The following is a 19929-nucleotide window of genomic DNA, read 5'->3' on the forward strand; positions in this document are numbered from 1 at the left end:
ATGAACATTATATTAAATAGGCCTTGCCCACCAGCCCTAATACCAGTACAGCTGTGACTTGTGTGCTTATATAGGTTGTGGCCTGCATCATATTTTGAGGTGTTACAATGGGTTTCTACTATACATTAAAATATTTGGCCTGTAGGTCACAAGACATTTACACCTGCAGCTATCTCGGTCATTTCTCAGCGATGTGACGTGCTGGATGTAAAGTAGTTTCAGATTTTACTGAGTTTGCAGTTCAGCAGATTTAAATGGGGTTACCTGGAACATCGCAGATTAAATGATCTGATCCCACGTAAGGCTAATTAGGAATCTGCTTCTTACAGGGGAGACTGGTTCTCCGCATGGAAGCGCACTCACCTCATGGCAAAGTAAGCCCTTAAAGCTTAATGACTGGCAAAATTAATCAGTCCGTCAAGTTCACTCAACCACCTCTTAAGTGTAATTTGAAAGCGCCTCGGGATCGGCTTAATCTCTTATAAAAGATCGAGATTGTAAAGCCAGTCCAGAGCCACAGCCTGTGTTTCCCGATGTAAAACAAAGGCAAAGTTGATTTTACCCAAATTCAGAGAACATCACTGTTTATTGCAACTGGTTGAAGCACATTTTCCATTTAGCTCAACATCTGGACTGTTTTCAGACAACTGATAGAAAAACAGGACAACCTTGGAGTCTGAACTCATCGCCTCAGGTGCAGTTATTGATATTACCCCCTATTCAAGAAACACAAAGTGACTGAGCCCTTTTAACATTCATGTACTTTGTCTGCAGTTTTTTGTTTGTTTATTTCCTAGTACCAGATCTAGCCACCAGATGGCAGCCTTGTGCTTTTTTCTATTCGGACGCACAGTGACACATTGCCCAGTCGACTTCAGCCCTTAACCTAAAATTGATAACCTCCACTTTGTACAGACAGAAGTTAACAATGTGAGGTATGTTGCACAACCAGTTGCACACACAAAAAAATATCTGAACAGATCTCACAGACAAAAAAAACCAGTCCTGCTTTAGCATACAGTACAAAGTCGTTTTCTTTATTACTGCATTTTTATAAACTTATTGAAATTTCCTTAATCAGACCTTAATTACATGAATGCACAAGCCCACTTCGTAACATCACACAAATCTCAAGAGGCATTTCAAACAAGTCCTCAATTATAATGTTGACATTTGAGAGAAAGGCACTTTCACATTATAAAAACATCAATGTCGTGTTTCACAACAATAGGAAACCTTAACCTGATGAATTGATTAACATCCATACATGTAAAATATACAGGCACCGTAGGTAATGCTGAAATCGCATGTGACTTCCATTGAAATAGCTTGACGGACCGTGACATAACATGACGTAAACGAGTGAAATCTACATATCAAGTTTATTCAGATTTAAATATTAAAAAAAATGATTTCCATGTATTGGGAAGTGCTTCTAAACTCCCTCCCCCCTCCCTAATTTTTCAAAATACATAGTTTTAAATTAAAATGCTTATTTTAAACATAAATGGGATTATCAATCACATACTTTTATAGAAATTTTTAAATGTAGTGCTTTAACTGAACAGCCCGCTCCCGTCAGAATTACTCATTATTCATAGAAATCTACATTTATCACTCTAAATATAAGAAGGATATAAGAATAATCTAAAACACCCCTAAGACGAAGGATAAAATGCGTACCTATCTCCTTTAAAAAAGTCACTGTATGGTTTTATTGTATACTTCTACTGACTGGGGATCTGAACCTTGTGGGGATTACTTGTCCTTGTGAAGAGAGGTGTAGTAATCCACCAACACCTTCCAGGCCCGGGGGGCCATGAAACCTTCAGGAGGGTTCACTCCGCTGCGAGCCAAGCTCCTCATCTTGGTTCCGGAGATGAACTCAAACTCAGCGTGTCTAAGAGACGAGGATGGAGAGAGTGAGTCAGAGAGTGACGGTATGAGAACCATTGTGGTAACTTCAGATATTCCAATGTTTACACATTTCACAGTTTTGATGAGGGATTTATACTACAGTCTGCTAGGACAGGATGTGGAGTTATAGATGGTTTGCAGTTTCATGGAATTCATGTGTTGGCTGAAAAGATTTGTGTAGGAGGATGTTATGCAATGCTGTAGCAGAATTTCGCAGGAAATCAAAAAAAGTGCTGACCTGTTCTAATTTAGGAAAATTACTAAGTGGAGTAAAGTAGCAGCGCTTATGATCTACTGCACTTTGTCTTTTTTAATTGTGCGCAGACCACTTAAACACATTCAAGCTTCCACATTGACATGTCACTCACCGCTCTTTGTCGTAAAAGTCCATAGCTTTCTTAGTCTTGTTGTAGGCGGCTACCCTGAAGGGGATGATCTCCACAGAGGTGAGGCCCGGGGCCATGGTGAGGACCTTGCTTCCATGGGTGGGTTCATATAGGTCCTGTTTGGTCTCTGGGTGAGGCATGCCTGCAGGGTCTCGGCCGACAATGTAAAAGTTTGCCCCTGCAATCATTCTGGATCGACAATGCCACTGCACCTGTTGAGAAATCGGAAGACATTCAGTTTAATATTCAGTCGCATACCTCTGAAACAGTGTGTGACTGCAACACAGCCTCTCACCTCTGTGGGTCCAGCATACATCATAGGTGAGGGGAAGATGGCAACAATGGTGTTTGCTGGGTCCAGAACTCCCTCCTCCAACACGGCAGCATGCTGCTTCATGCGCCAATCCAGAGGCACGTCATCATCTTTGGTCCAGCCGCCCAGCGGGTGCAGCAAGAGGACTGGATTCTTGTATCCTCGCTCGAGCAGACGGCGCTTGGTGTCCTGCATCAGAAGGGCGTGGCCGTTGTGGACGGGGTTACGCAGCTGGAATGCAAATACAGCATCTGCGGAGAACAACATGCAGGAGCAGCAGTGTTACAGTATTTGAACATGACATGATTGGTGCATTGTAATACATGTCACAGCAAACATGCTCATCATGCCTTTTAAATAACTCCAATGGACTTTGTTTCATAAATGTGGCGTCCATTACTTCCTTGTTTGAGGAGCGTTCACCTCAAACAAGTGTCCAGCTGTTACAGGAAATCAGTCACTCTACTTTGACAATAAAAGTTTACGTTTTTGAACCATTTGTGAACCAATAAGTTCCTTAGTAGAAACTAATATACTTGTGTATGAGACACAGGTTCGGGAAGATGGAAAGTGTAGAGCGATGGATATTGTTGGTTCTGGACTTTTCATACGGAGCTGAGTCTGTTGAGTGCTCATTACAACATGCTTGCACCGGTACCAAAACCCAGGAGCAGCTCAGAATACTGCAAAACAAAAACAACCAAAATACACACTGCACTGTGCGGATCCATAAATGACACAATCTTGATCACAGCATTGACGTCAAAGTCAAAGAGTGAGTGAGACTTTATGGTTCAGTGCTCTTCAATCAGATACTGTTCTTTGTCTCCACTGACCACGAACCACAAACAGCAGCATGCAGCTTAAATTTACCATTTTATATTTGCATCTGGTCCTTTTGTCAAGTTCTTCTGAAAGAGAAATGGTTAACTGCTCAAAATGTTGCTTTCATTGTATGGTTTATTTACGTTTTCTCCTCGCTGTGATGTTTAAAGTATATGTGTCTCATATTTAGCGACTTACATTAACAGATTATATGTAATTTAATTCTTTAATCTTTATCATCACGTCGTTTTGTGAGTAATACAGTTTCTAACCTGCTTTCATCTCTTTGAACCTCTGCTTGAGCTCCTGTGGAGTAAGTCGGTACTGGTCCAGTCCATCGTTCCACTTGATTCGCTCCATCACCTCCAGGTGGCCGCCCACCAGCCAATCACCTCCCTCCATAACCATCTGCACAAGATGATCAATAGAAATTAAAAATGTTTTACCTGTAATTTCAATTAGTTTGTTACAGTTCAATATTGACAAAAGGAACAGGCGCTCAGATCCTGCCACGAGCTGCGTAATCATGTGGCAGACACTGATATTAAAACTGTGTGCTTCAAAGACCTGTGATAAATGTCTTATTACCTTAATGTACGGGTGCTGTGGACAAGTGGTGCCCCACTGTCTGGCACAGCGTTCCTCCTTGCGATGTACGTAGAACTCTGGTTTCCTGAGAATAGCCACTCGCAGGCCCTGGTACTCCAGAGCGACTGCCGCACAGCCGTCCAGCTCCTGCTTGACCTCAGTGCTGACGGGCAGCACGATGGGGACGGACAAGTTGATGGTCCCATCTGAGACAGAAGAGGATGCAGAGATCGCAACCAGTGAACTGATGCAAACATTATTTCTGATATGTTATCTACAAGAAGGAATTAATTACGATTAACGTCCCAAAAAAATCTAGGATGTATAATTTGTGTTAGGATGAGGAGTCAGATTCCCAAAAATGGGTGCTTTTACTCCAGGGGTTACTTCTACAGTTGCCAGGGGTTACCAGGTAAGATTGTCAAGGGGCACAATTAATTTGAACAGAATAGAAAAGGCAATTTACATGTATTGGTAAAGGAAATATATATATATACAACTGAAACATGACATTTTTAAAAAAGAGATTGACAGTTAACGTCAAAAATAATAGAATTTATTATTTTAAATACACACTTCGCAAATTGCCGGAAGACAATGTACTGTAATGGAAGCTTTTAACTGTATTTCTTGACACAACACATGTTCACACATGTTCACACATGTTCACACATATTCACACATATTCACACAAGTCTAATATTTGCTAATGGGACATTAAGACAAACCAGTTTGCAGAAATTATTTGTTTTTCTAATTGCTGTGAGAAGTCTTTATTTGAATAAATGTACTGGTGTAATCCTGTGGGATGAAACATTCATAAAACACACTAATCACTCATCCTTTCATCTATTCTGATATCACTTCAGTTCTAGAAAACGAAAAGGACCAAAGGTCGACAACCCCTTGTAAACCAGGCTGGTATCAAAGTAACGTGCAGGCAGTTTATAGGAAGAGTAAATATTTCTTCGTCTCTTACCATCCAATAGGCTTCCAAAGTGTAACACCTGGAGGAACTCTCTCTCTGTCATGAAGCCTTTCAGGGGACTGGCCCAGCCCTCAGCCAAAACCTGCACCCACTGCAGATCCAGCTGTGGACAAAGAATAAAAACAAGAAGGGGATAGTGAAATGACTTGAACAACATTTAAAAAGTGGTAATCTCTCTCTAAGCTTTGGGAGACAACAAAACTTATTTTGGTGGAAATCTTCATTCACCTCCAGGTAACTTGAGTAGAAATCGTGTGAGTGTGTGTGTGTCTGCTGTATGGATGGCAGGCTTTTATGTCTTTATTAGTGCCCAGGGAAGTCAGAACAGTTCATTAGAACACAGGGTCCTAAGGGGGGGGGGGGGGGGTGTTTATGGTCTCATCATGAACCATGTTCAGTATTGACCCCCTTGTCCATTTGCAGTGTGATAAAAAAGAAGCCTACATGCTGGAGTGGTGTGTTACCTTGGTGATGCTGATGGTGGGGAGCATGCTTGCATCAGCCACAGCAAGACTCAGCTTGTTCTCCGTAACAAAGAGTTCATTCACCTCCTCCATGAACTCGCTCGGTACAATGCTCTATGTACAGGGAGAAAAGGGAATATTAATCAGATTATTCATTTCTTTATTCATTGTTTGGTCTCTGAAAGGTGGACAAAAATAGTGAAAACAGGTCATCACGATTTCTCAGAGCCCCACATGACAGGTTCAAATTGCCTTTGTAATGTATGTCATCAGGAAGTTATTGGATTTCTGCAAAAAATAACGGGCTCAAATGATTGATTATGAAAATGGTAGCAGAAGTAGTTTGTATATATTCAAATATAAGAATAAGTGAATCCCTAAATGGTCACACATTAATAATACATTTTCATCCATGAGGTTATTCATCATATGATATAAATGATCTGGTCAATACGAGCTTTAGATTGTCTCTCTATTATCAGCAGATGTCTACCATATGTTTAGTGTAGTTATTTTGTACAAATTCCCACAGACAGGCAGGGACAGATACTATATAAACGGAGCAATTAAGTTGCCCGTTTGACTTGTTCTGAAGCATATTTATCCTCAGGCTGTCAGTTCGAGGTACTTAATGAGTGGGACTAAAAGTCAGAATGATTATATTGTTTAGTCCCCTTTTCTCTATTGCAGTACTCATAATACCCAAGGTTGAGGGCACTCTGACTCTTAAAGGACATATAGTAAAGACACAACAATGGTTTTGGCAATACAACCCAAGGTTTAGATATATTTCTCCAATAAAGCAGCTCCACATGAAGACTGTTGGTATGTGGCCACTGTGACTTGGTGAAATCAAATGATCATTTTGCAAGGACAGCTCAGATATGGTGATGAACTTTCTGCACTGCTCATCAGCTTTATTCCTTTGCCCAGATCTCCCTCAAAGACGCTAATATTCCCTGTTGCCCTCCTTCCACAAACCAAACTTCTTACACTTGTTTTACAGGATAAAACAGGACTTTTTTTAAGCATAGTTAAGTTCTGTAAATTTGCCTATGGGCCTTGGTTAAACACGAAAAACAAGGTTAAAAAAGGCTGAATTCATAGAACTCCTTGAAGACAGCAATGGTAATTTCAAATATAACCTTAAGCTTATTTGCTTAGTAAACACATGAGTCGTGGCAGCCCAAGGCTTCTTTTCGCCCTTCAAACGTATTTGTACAGCCAGAATATAGCTGTATTATCTTCAATAAGAGTTATTCAAATTGATTTACTTTTTGTCGTTTGGTTGTAACACAATTATAGAAATTTAATCCAGTGATATATAATTAAAAACATCAATAAAACACTGTGTCTGTATCTGTGCAACAGAATACATAAAAATGTTTGTGTAAACAGAAACTTTATTTAAATAACATATGTTTAGGTTTGGAGTGTATGCCTTCACTCTTACTGCGCTTTATTAGGAACACCTTGACACCTGCTCACTCACTCAATTTTCAAACAGCAAACCATGTGGCAGCAGCATGATGCAGAAACAGGTCAGGAGATCAGTTAATGCTCACATCAAATATTAGAATGTGTGGAAAAGAATCTCAGTGACACTTTATGATTGACAGCTGAGCCCGACTCGAGATTTGTCTATCTATATCATATAAGATGTCATCAGTGCAAGGTGGCAGCTGTCGCATCAGGGATATTAAAGCTTAATTTTTGTAAAGTGGGAGGAAGCAGAGATGCGTCATCCATCTTCGTCTACAGTCATTGGGTCGGAGAGCAGACTGGCAGCTTGAATGATGTTGTCATGCCAACAGTGAGCAGATTCTCAGAGGAAAGTTTCCAACATTTTGTGGAATCTGAGCCACAAAGAGATGAGGACGTCTGCCCAGCGTTACTTAGGCCCTCCTGGTAAAGTGCTTGGTGAGCGGGTGTGGTGGTTCCTTTCCCCAGCTGATTCATTCTTTCTTTCTGCTGCAATGATCCACAATCACCACTGTGAGTCAGTTGAAGTGAGTAACTAAACATCATCTCACTGTTCCCATGAAGTTCTCTGAGTCTGGTTATTTCATAGAAACTTCTCAAATTTTTTTGTGAAAGTCTTATGATTATTGTCTAAACAGATAAAAAGATCTTGTGCCCATTCAGAATCTACGATCACTTTTTTGGTTTTGGCAAGCCAGCCACCTCGGCTCACCCTTGACCACACTGAACTTGCCAGTGCCAAGCAGCATAAAGCAGCCTAAGATGGCGATGTATTACTCAGAGTGCCAACGCCTAGAGGCTATTTGTATTTGATATTGACAGAACCATTAATGGGACCTTTGCACACATATGAAACCTTTGCCTTTTACAGAGGACAGAATAATTAATCATCTTCAGGGGTTACTTGTTTGTGACCGTAGGGGCAGAGAAGCAAGTCTGTCTGGTATTTATAAATGTGGACACATTTTGTTGGTGCTTTTGACCGTCTTGTCTTGTGACACCCACCTGTTCCTTGAGCAGATCCAACACATGGCGGAGGCACTCGTTCACCGAGAGCTCTCCGGTTTTCAATACGAGCTCTGGTGCATCAGGCGGCTCATAATTTGAATCGATCCCAGTGAAACCTAACAACACATGTGAAACCATGGAAACAACTATCAAGGACAAATCCATAATCATTTGTATCAAACACAGCAGAAACCACATCATGAAGAGAACTACCGTACATATTTGTTAAAAGGGCTTGGCATCTCGTTATTTGCAGATTAAGTGCCAGTATGTTAAAAACTGGCAGAACGATCACACACACCTTTAATTTCTCCAGCACGAGCCTTCTTGTAGAGTCCTTTCACATCCCTGCCCTCACACACCTCAAGGGAAGCGTGGATGAACACCTCGAAAAAGGGAAGTCCGGCGGCCAGATGGATCTTCCGCGCCTCAGCACGATCCTGTGGATGAGAAAGTAGATCGTATATTTCAATTAAATACAACGTCAAGGGTTTCATTTCTGACTGCTGATACTTTGGAAATCTTATATGCACCATCCCATGACGGTAACTCTTGAGGTTTTCTGACCTTGGCAAAAGGAGAGATGAAACTGGTGATGCAAACGAGCCCAGCATCAGCAAATAGTTTGGCCACCTCGGCCACGCGGCGGATGTTTTCCTCGCGGTCTTCAGCGGAGAAGCCCAGATTTTTGTTCAGGCCATGGCGAATGTTGTCTCCGTCCAGAGAGTAGCAGGGAATGGCGTGGGACAAGAGATACTCTTCCAGGGCAAAGCTGATGGTGGTCTTCCCGGCACCAGACAAACCTAGTGGGGAAATTCAATAAAGTCATATAAGTGTGACGGTTTTGCAGTGTGTTTTAAATATCACACATCAGATCAAATGATTATTCATTATATGGTTCCTGAGTGGCAGAGAAATGTCCTCAGGACCAGTGGGTGGATCTCATTTAAGACTATGGAGATTTACCTGTGAGCCAGATGGTGCAGCCTCTGAAGCCGCCCCTGGTGCCCACAACCTGCCCCCTCTTGCTCCGACTGACATGGTGGGCCTGGTACGACACGTTGGTTGACCTGTTGAGGTCCTGAAACAGAAGAACAAGACTCAGACAGAGGCAAACCCAATATTCTCTTGGTAATTACAAATAATACGGATAGCTTGACTGAGAAAACAGGCAAACAGTAACTGAGATGCTGCAATAAATAAGGTCACTGTGCTTATTTTGTTGTGCCTAGTACGTAAAGTGAAGCCAGAGGAATATTATCTAAACCCACCACAGATCTGTGTTATGATACAGAGTCCCCTTTTCTCTATACAGCAGTATTTGAAGGACCCAAGCTTGCGTTAGGAAGTCAGATCAAAAACATATATCTGCAAGAGGGCACACTTATGACACTGAGATATGGTAAGACACAACAATGGTTTCGGCGAGATGAGCCAAGGTTACATCTGATAGGTTTGCCCAGTAGCTGAGCTCCACCTAAAGACTGATGACAAGTGGCCACTGTGGCTGAGATGCATCCGGTGTTGAGAATACATACTTCTGCTTATTAACACATCATCCATCTACAGAAAAAAAAACGCTATTCCTTCATCCAGCAAGATTTTCGCTCTCAGACAAGACTTTATGCTGCTTCATGCAAACTACCACATTTAACTTAGAGCTAGGCTAAGCATGGCAGGACTATGGTGACTGTGTGGAGCCGGGCTGTGGATGAATGGGGCTGTATTGACTTCCACAGGGGAGGGGTGGAGAAGGGCGGCATGGCAGGGATGGAGGGAGGGAGACGACTGACGGCACAATGTGTCCAGTGTGCTGCCTGCAGCCCAGCGATGATGTGGCAGTGCTCCTCATGCCCACAGGTTCGACCTCTGCACCCACTCTCCCTTTTTCCCCTCCATCCATCTAGTGGCTTCATTAAAAAAAAATGTTTTGCACATTCAATGTCATTTCTGTAAAACTCCATGGCCTTGACACATCGCACATAAAGGTGTGTTTCAGTCCAGGAAGTGTGACAATCACACTTTAACTTTATGGCTTGAGACCTAGAGGAGGAGGTCAATAAGATTTCAGGGATTAAAAAATAGTAAAAATCCCAACGATGAGTTGGAACAAATGTTTGACAGTCACAGACACAGAAGGTTGTAAATACACATACATCTGCCCTGCCTCTGGTATTCATGTTCCTTACACACACAGCCAGTAAATATTTAAAAAATTCTCTTCGCATGGTAATCTGAAGGATGAACGGAATAATCTAATGACGCATAGTTCATGTTTGTGCAAATACCCTCCTGCACGATGTCAGTTTGTGGTAGACACACAGCTCTTTTCTGACAAGCACAGAAGACACATTAAACAAAAATACACCCCCCCCCCTTTCCTTTAAACTATCCCAGATATAAATTTCTACTGTCTTTCAAGTCGTCTGACCAGTTTAAAATCACTTTAAACTGAATTCCTGCATAAGAAATGTGCTATAAACTCATGTTACTAATGTGGAGGACCTTGTGGAACTTGCCCCTGGCTCCCAATTCAGCCTACATCCCCCTTTTTCTCCGGAAATCACAACAGATAAAACCATGAGAATGAAGTGTCCTGAAACTTCTCAACTCAATCGTGGAGTTTGGGTCAAAGCAGCACCAAGACTTTGGGTAACCAAACCATCCACACAGTAAATAGTGAGGATTCAATTACAGTTGATTGAATGGCTGCGACTAAAGATTAGTCACAGCTGCAATTAGTCTATTGTTGTCTGAAATAATCCAGTGACAAGTTTACTTAGGCGTTTGAATTCATCGTGGAGCATTGGACAGTGCACAAACGTATAAAGGGTATTTTGTACGATTCAACTTTAAAAAGTGAGGGTCAAAAATCTTGCACAGCTGGAATGGAGCTTTTTTTTTTTTTTTTTTTTTTAGAACACATGCAAATGACGATGAACATTCTTCTTAATATTTTCATTTTTCTTCTCCCACTTGAGTTGCAACATTCCTGTGCAGCATCATCTCATCTCACAGCCCCCCCCCCCCCCCCCTTCCCCTTACCCTCACTAACACGCTATGCTGTGAATGACAGACATGGACAGGAAGGTAACAACCGGCCCATTCAGAGAGCGAGGACATGCGTGAAGCCGTCCCACCTGGTGCTGCGGGACAGAGGCGAGGACAGGGTGGACATGGGGTGGCTAGAAATCTGAGCTTTTCAAAATAAGAGAAAAAAAAAAAAACAGACTTCAGAAGTAAGAACCCGGTCGAGCACAGACAGATTTATTCCCAGGACACTGATGTGACAGCCCCGACATGCAAACACTTGTGACACTTCGCCCTCCTCGTCCCGTCCCCGGATCCACTCACCGTGCGAGGCTTCTTCACTCCGGACATTTCGCGTTGTTGACTCCGCCGACGGACTCCTGAACACCGGGAGGCTTCACGCTCTCACACGGGGCCTGGACGCGGAGGCTGGAGGGTGGAGGCTGGAGGCTGCTGGTGGTGCTGCTGGTGGTGGTGGTGGTGTCTGCCCGCTCCGGGTCGAACTTCCTAAAACTTTCTGTGAGCTAGTGAGAGGAGGACGGAGGGGCTTTAATAGGGACTTCCAAGACACGTAGCATTCCGCTGGCCCGGCCTCCCTCCTCCTCCTCCTCCTCCTCCTCCTCTCCTCCTCCTCCTCCTCCGACCTCCAGGAATCTGCATATCGTGCCGGATACGAACCGATACTCTACTTCGGGGGTTGAGTGGAAAGTCCGCCTTTTACCGGACCTTGATAGAAGAACACACGGGAACCCGGGAGCACTTCCTCCGGGCAGCGGGAGTTGAATCTCCGGTTCCTCTCCGCACGTCACCGGGGCAACGAACCGTTAGAAACACGTTCACTAGCGTCACGTCCCTGTCAGGTTAGCTCCATGAAGTTAGCTCTAAAGTGGTTTAAAGTTTACAGGTGACGGTTGGAGGGCAGCAGTGGTTTTATATCAACACTGTAATTAGCTTTAGAGATCATTAATCAGCCCTTTCCCCATGTAGTATATATATTTAACAAGTTTAAAATACCTCCGGAGTTCAGGTTAATATTCTGTGAATGATGTCCAAACCGTGTTCACACAGACCCAAGCTGATAAAACACTATCTCCACACAGATCATCTCCTCAAAGGGTTACACTTACTGATATTTTACCAGTTTTGAATGGTTATCATGGCAGCTTTATGGTTGGTTGGTAAATCATTCACTTCATTTAGTAGAGCTATACACGTACATAAATAATATCTAGATGTCATATTTACCTTTAGCCTGAGCTCACCCTCAAGTTTGAGACACTAAGGCACACATATGTCCCGAACACCGGCTGACATCTGCTGTGAGTTGGTAACTTACATTGTGCAGAAGACCTTCAAACGTACAAGGGATATAATAGTATACTGTCCTATCTTCTAAAATGTATATATATATTATCTATCTACATGTGGGTAAATAATATCTAAATGTGGGTAAATAATATCTACATGTAGATTCTTTCAGGCGTCAAACCCTGCAGCATAACAGCAAATTTCTATGGTAAATTCTTTCCTCCGGCCTGCTACTCCCCTTCACACCTTAGGCCAAAAAACAAGATTTTTCAATATTCAAAGTTCTGTCACCGGAGTTAGGTCTATATGACAGCCTAGCATTTAGACTGAAAGGACTAATTACAAGGACCCATCCCGCAGAACATGTTTTACCACAAAAGTGTAATGAGTTGTATTCTTCTGTTCAGGAAATGTGTCAGGAGGCTTCCTTAGGAACGAGAAAATAGCACAGTGATGAATAAAGGTTTAGATAATTTATACCTAGAACATATAAAATAGGTTCACTGCAAAAATACAACTTTAATTTCTGCTCCAAGTTGTGCAACTATGGAAAGAACACTTGCAAAAATGACCCGTACTGCAATTGTAATACTGCATCAGAAACTATAGTCCGGGGCTGGCATCATGGTCACCAATCTGCTTTTTCATATGCATCAGACACGGGAGTGAAAAATGCTTCTTTGGCCAAAAGTGATATGTTCATGATTTGCATCCAGCCTAAGAGAGACACAATTTCCATTCCACTTGCAGATAAAACACAATCAAGCCTATACAATGCTTTGTTTTACAGATTTCCTCCTGTCAGCCTAAAGCTCGGCAGGATGTTTGAACAGCTGACACTCGGTCTCAAAGTCACAGCCTTGCAGCAGTTCTCTGTAGTGCCCTTTGACGTCTTGATAGAGCGGCAGGGAGGCCTGCTGATCTGCCAAACCAGGGAAGGTCACAGGCTTCTCATTGAGCAGCGGCTGCAGTCTCAAGTCGCCTCCGCCACAGTCGTACAGCACCAGCAGTAAGTTAGCAGCGTATGGCAACATGTGGCTGGTGCGGAAGGAGCGTTGGGTCTGGGTGGCGTAGTTGGTTGATGTCAGGGCTTCACTGTCCTTGAAGAAGCCCAGCAGAGTGATCAGTGGCAGGAGGGTCTCAGCATGACCGACTTGCACTGTCACGGCTTCAGTCACCTGCTGGCCAGACCTGACATAAAACACAGACAGCATGAGTCTCAGGTCCAACGCAGAATGGGCTCTGCTTGAGTCGTTACGTCAGGTAAACAATTACACAAGACTCAGATCCACCTGAAACCAAGCTCTAGGCAATATTTATATTTTTGGTTTTCTAATCGTCAAAAAGTTAAGACATCGGTCTGTTGATGAACGCATGACCCTGAGCCCATGGAACCTGATGTGCATTATTCACATTCCTTTTAAGTCTGGGTTAGGCTAGTTATATTTTGTCTCGCCCTCAGGTTAACTTTCATGTCCAGATAAGCTAAGGTACTGAAGGTGCCGGCAAGATTTAAAAAACGTATAATTACGACTGCATTACTACTTATTTTCATCACGGTTTAATCTTTATTTTCTCTGTTGTCTATGAAATCGTAGACAATATTGAAAAAATGTCAATGACATGGTTCCCAAAGTTGAAGGTAAGATCTCCAAAGACAGTTTTAGAATTCAGTAACCCCAGTAACTCCAGAAAAACAAGGGTTGGATTATACACGTCAGATGCATTGAAAACTACCGGAACATTCCCAGAACACTGACATGAGGAATGGCGCCTGCTTAACAAATACCATCAATTCTGCTGTGGAAATCATGTGTTTTAATTAACAACACATCGAGCCCCTGTTGTCTGATCAGGTTGTCATCTTGAATGTCTTCTACGTGTACGGCCCCTCTTTTTCAACCTGAGATATCTATATTCTTTCTGTTTCGTGTCCAACACATGCCATTCTATGCACATTTTACTAGGGGGAGCAGGAAAAGTGGAATTGTTTCACCACTTGAAGTGAAAAACACACCGTCGACTGGAAGCTGCACAACTCCTGCAGTTGGATCACACAGGTGAAAACAGTGCGAGTGGTTAAAGGGAGTTTCTTAAATCGTGGAAGAGGACAAACAGTGTGTTACAACAGACAGCAGTGCCAATGTTGTAAAGGCCACACTCACAATGACTGGACCAGACCGTCGTGATTTGCCCATCGTCTGTACATTGCTGTTGTTAAGAAATTTAAACGTTATTTATTTTTAGGAGCACTTTCATAAAAAAATCAAGATAGAACAAATCCCAAACTCAGAATCCTCTCTATTATAACCTGCACTCCCAGGCCTATTAATAATAGCAGGCAGTCCCAAAACAATTTTTGTCATAGGTCATGTTTCCATGGGAAATAATTCTTGCCTTTAGTTATTAAATATCCCTTCCCATTTTTTAAAATATGCTATTGATGTGTTTTAATTTGTCTATTGCACATATTAGGTTATCATAAATAATAAATTGTTGATTCTACCTGTTTTAAACCTGATGATGGAAAGTGCAGCCAGCACGGTGGGAGGAATCTTTGATAAGAATATCTTATCTTCAGAGAGGTGTGAAGGACCCCTGGATTGACTAGACAGTGCAAGTTGAAGCGGCAGTGAGCACTCGGGGATGCTCAAGTTGAAATAGGCCAAATTCAGCCTGAACAACAAGGATGGAAAATGCCCTTAATGTAGTTTGCACTAATAAATGCTGCTGCCTCCAAGCCCAGTCACAGATTCAACCTTCAGTATTCTTTTTTATAAATATTGTCATAAATATCGTTATTGCAAATGTCTTTTTAATACCGTGATATTATTTTCTAGGCAATATCACCGACCCCTTCTCCCTCCTGACAAAATTTCTGAAAATTTACTAACTTAAGTACAGATCTGAGAGCAGCACAAGTGTCTTGTTTTGTCCAAGTGACAGTTAGAAACACGAATGTATTACATTTACAACAACAGCACATCCATTGGAAAGAATGGAACCAGAGTAGGTTTGGTGTTTTTTCTTGATTGAATTACAAAACTGTTGGTGATTACTTTAATGTTGATCCATTCATAATTTCAGCTGATGCATTGTAGGTCTGGGTAAAAAAAAACACAACCATTTATTTTCATGAAGGAGAGAAGTGAAGTTTTACTCACTGGTTCTCATTGGCAGCTTTGTCCAGTCGACTGAATACATCATGGAAGAGAATGCAGCTCGACTTGCTGTTAATATCATAGCCATAGCTTCTTTTCCAGAATTGCTTCAGATCATTTGTATACTCCATAACCTGTTGAAGCAGAGAGGATAAATTGGTGCTAGTCTGGGTGTGAAGGGGGCTTTATATAAAGACTAATATGCCAGTCTGTCCCTGTGTAAGGATTTCATGTAACCTGAGTGCTTGGTCAGGCAGTAACAAAGGATACAAAACTCTCTTTGTGATGTGTATCATGTCAAATTGTTTCCACGGTGAATGGACACCGGAGCAAAGCAGATAACGCGTTATCTTATACAAGTTGTCTAGAACAGCTAGCAAGTAATATAGGATTCTTTAGTTAACTTAGTAGGACAGCTGATCTAAATCTGTATGGGAAAAACAAGAGAAGTCAATTTATAGCCCCATTTCAAGCTCAGCTACTATAAATTCAGGTTAACCAATATACAAAAAGTTAAATATATTCAACGTTTTGACTCTACTACGGTTTCTCTGGTGGCATTGCTTCTCACATGCAATGTCAAAAATTAAAAGGATTAAATCAGTGAGAGGGCCCGTACCTGTGCATCGACCTCGTCAAAGAGCCGACACCAGGGGGAGTTCACGGTCTTGATGGCAAACTCGTAAGCACACATATAAAAGGCAGCTTCAGCCATGTCTGCAGGAGAAAGGTTGCAATAAATGTTAATAATTAATGAGATAGGAAAGGCCAGGCACCATAAAAAAAAGGCACCAAAAAAACATAAGAGAAAGCACTGGGAGACGACCCTTTCCCTCCTGAGACCTAAAAATAGAATAACTACTTTGTATTGAACTGAACACAGACTGAATTTCAGTTAATTACTAACTTGGTGGGGGAGCTTTGATAGTTTTATATTAGAAAACAGCTCCATCTGCTGTGCAGATACCCACTGTGAAATATGACCAATGAGATGCCGTGCATATGATTGAATACATTTATTGCTAATGCCTATTAGACAGGTCACTTGATCGAGGAACTGAAGTGTTAATTCTTTGGGAGGTTCTTTAAGTTCTAGAGATATTGTTTTTTTCTTTTTTCTTTATAGTCATTCATATGACATTTAATGGCTAACCTGTTAAATATCAAGCCTCAATTATCTGTCTTCGTCATTAGGGTTTAATAACAACATTTAAGGAGTAATCGCCACTTTTAAAAAATATTTTTATCACCAGGTATATTGGAAATGTTTTTCTCCCTTGTATCAGCATCTAAAACCCCAAAGTCCCTCTTGGTCTGACTCTCATAAAGACACAACACCAGGGATGGGTTGCCATGAATCAGGATTTCTCTTAGATTTTTGATAATTGTCAATTTGTTTAGGAAACTACAAAGCTAATCTACAGAATCTGCTCAGCCCTACATTATTATGTCATCATGTGCCCCTGTCTAGTTCAAACACTTATTATACTTCATTAATTTAATTGTTATTCTGATCACATAAACCTCTGTTTCTTCAATTTACCACAACATGCAGACAACCATATACCAGTGTAGGGCACCCCGGAGTTTGATTGGAACCTGAGAGAGACAGGCGGCCACACAGTACAATACTTTAGTGATGTGATTGGTGTTTTGCCTAAATGAAGGATAAGGATAACCTCCTCCATTACTGACCGGCTGTGACGGTATTGTAAGGGACACCGAGGCGGTCTGCGATCTTCTGCCCGACCCTCCTCATCTCTGGTCCCTCCTTGAACTTGTCCATCTCTGCCAGGGCTGTGGGGCTATTATCAACCTCGTCCAAAAACCTGGTGCACTTGTCAAAAAACCTCATCAGCGCATCGTTCACTGCATGGTCAAACTCCTGATCTGGGTGGAGACAAAAGAGGAGACAGGTTATTCCAAACTCATCCCAGTGGTAAACAGTGATAGGGTTAGGGCAGGGGTCACCAACCTTTTTTAGACTGAGAGCTACTTCGAAGGTACTGAGTAGTACGAAGGGCTACTTGTTTCCAGTGGTGGGATGTAACAAAGTAGAAATACTTCGTTACTGTACTTAAGTAGATTTTTCACATATCTGTACTTTACTTGAGTATTTATTTTCCTGACGACTTTTAACTTGCTACATTTGAGCACAAATATCTGTACTTTCTACTTCTTACATTCTCAAAACTGGCTCGTTACTTGAGCAGCGGAGGTTGGTGCAACGTGCAGCTTTACGCACGGCGCACCTCTCTCTCGCTCTCTTGCTCCTGCAGGAGCTCGGTTCAGTCTTTATTATGAGGGCCCAAGCACTAACAGGCACTGACAGGCACTGACAGACGTGAGGCCCTATTGAAATTGTAAGGATTATTATTCAGGCAAATGAATTTGGTTTTTGAGGGCTTTTATTAGGTGATTTTACGTAATTTTTTAAAGGTATTCCTTTTTCGATTCACATTTGTTTTCCCTTTCCTGCTTCGTGTCAACATCTACACATAAATACATAACTCGAAGCAGCAATTGGTTAACTTTTCTTAAAGAAAATATTGGAAGTATTTGGTTTAAACAAAAACTGTTGGTAAATAGACTATCATTGGTTGGCCGTGTCTACTTAGTCCAAACGTCCACGTAAACAAAACAAACAGATTTAAAACAAGTCGAGATGGAAAAACAAACAACACAACCAATTATATAAGCAAATGCAAAAACAACTTTCAGCCAACACAACCAAAAACAAACACTGTGTCGTGGACTACTGCATATTCACGCACACAATTCAGGTTTTTTAATGGACCTCGCCAAATGGAACCCTGGGTAATCAGGCCCAGTTTTCCACTCACTATAATGCCAATATAATTTTTGCAAAGATATTATATATCTATATATTGCCAATTCCAATCCTTAGACGCCATTTGTGCTGACTCAACACAACTTAGAAGCTGTTGAGTCTTTATATATGTATTGTACAAACTGGCTAATGTGTACAACTTCAAGCAGGGTTGTGTCTTCACTTTGTCGTCCCTACAGACAAGATACCCTACAGGTGTATTGTCACCCTGCTGGAAACAAATGCAAACACAACCGCAGGCCCATTCAGTGAAGATAGTCTAATGATAAATAAACAGGCTTACATGTAGATGCGTGGACAAGCTGGCGGGCAGGTATACAGGCAGGTAAACATCCAGGCAGTTACACAATACAGCTAATAGACACAAAAGGTTCATTTGGTCTATTAGTGGCAGGTCTAGTGTTCTTAGGTAGAATCAAGAGGCATTTATTTAATCTGTTGTGTTGATTCTTTGTTGTCTCTAGAAGTTCAGATTCACTTGTCCAATACTTTTTTTACCTCAGCATCTCGGGTTCAAAATTTGTAAAATTATACAATATATAGTGTTGTTATAATTTTTCAGTCAGTTGAAATAAATCCTGAACTGAACAATTTTGGGTTGTTTTGTGTCTGTATAGGGTCTTGTGGTCTTACCTCTGATGTCCCACAGCTCTGTGAGTCCTGCCTTGAAGGACAAGGTGCTGTTGACACATCTGTGCTTCGAGCTGGTGATAAACTGGATGGATCCACCTCGAAGCTTCTCCTCTGAAACCAGTGAGGGGAAGAGCTTTGACAGCCTCACGGCCAGATGCTTGTGGTCGCTCACTCCTTTCTGGACGAGCCTGCCGTCCATGTCCTCGGTGTACCACATCGTCCACTGGCTCTTGATCTCCCGCAGCCAGCTCTCCTGACCGGAAGCTCTGCTCTTCACCAGCTCGTACAGCTTCTGCATCTTCTTGACGTTCTTGGCCGTCGGGTACCTGGTGCCGTGGCGGATTATGGCCGTCAGGTGAATTTCGCGACATTGTGGAAATGGAGGCTGGAGGACAGATCTGTTGACGGCGAGGATGTCCTGGATGAGGTGCGGGTTCACTTCCTCATACCTGCCTTTGGTGCTGAAATATTTAGCGATCGCGGGGATTCGTGGATTGTCCTCTGGAAACACATCGTTACGAACACAGCAGGAGAAGCCATGAATGGTGATGAGGTAAACAACAACTAGTTTCCATGGAGAGATCGGCATGATTCAGCCGGACAACCGGGGACGTCTGTGTGCGGAACCGAAACCCATCACGTGGGCTCGTCAAACCAATCGGGGCAGAGGATTGTATAAGCAGCAAATAACTTTCCCTGGGGTGACATAACAATCTGATGGACTCTGAACATTGACCAGGGCTGGATCATCACAGTGGGGAACTGGCCTAAAGACTCAGGTTTGCCCCATATCGTCATGATCTATACATTAAATGCCTGACATGAACTGTCAGAAAACCTCAGGGAAAGGTTTTATTATTCCATCATAGGGACACGTGAGGCTACAGCCAACAACGGGATATTATGAAACTGCCATTCATTGTGTTAATGGGCTAATTGATTAAAGGTTTATTGTATAATTCAGAGCCTTCAATC

The 19929-nt window shown here is 42.2% G+C and overlaps 2 protein-coding genes across 2 annotated transcripts; both read right to left on the minus strand.

Moving 5' to 3' along the window:
• Positions 1–1009: 1009 nt before the first annotated feature.
• Positions 1010–11603, minus strand: LOC133020537 (bifunctional 3'-phosphoadenosine 5'-phosphosulfate synthase 2-like). The gene is made up of 12 exons (XM_061087128.1): positions 11326–11603; positions 8938–9052; positions 8539–8774; positions 8273–8411; positions 7969–8087; positions 5482–5595; positions 5009–5120; positions 4030–4235; positions 3714–3849; positions 2599–2867; positions 2286–2515; positions 1010–1900 (listed from the first exon to the last, which is right to left on the minus strand). The coding sequence occupies exons 1-12, from the start codon at positions 11350–11352 to the stop codon at positions 1759–1761; spliced, it is 1845 nt and encodes a 614-aa protein (XP_060943111.1). The 5' UTR covers positions 11353–11603; the 3' UTR covers positions 1010–1758.
• Positions 11604–12767: 1164 nt separating this feature from the next.
• LOC133020327 (multiple inositol polyphosphate phosphatase 1-like) lies at positions 12768–19611 on the minus strand. The gene is made up of 5 exons (XM_061086848.1): positions 18955–19611; positions 17166–17360; positions 16090–16187; positions 15474–15604; positions 12768–13500 (listed from the first exon to the last, which is right to left on the minus strand). Exons 1-5 carry the CDS (start codon positions 19541–19543, stop codon positions 13116–13118), a joined length of 1398 nt encoding a protein of 465 aa, XP_060942831.1. The 5' UTR covers positions 19544–19611; the 3' UTR covers positions 12768–13115.
• Between the last annotated feature and the right edge of the window lie 318 nt (positions 19612–19929).

This window comes from Limanda limanda, chromosome 15 (genome assembly GCF_963576545.1).
Source record: "Limanda limanda chromosome 15, fLimLim1.1, whole genome shotgun sequence".
NCBI classification, from domain to species: domain Eukaryota; kingdom Metazoa; phylum Chordata; class Actinopteri; order Pleuronectiformes; family Pleuronectidae; genus Limanda; species Limanda limanda.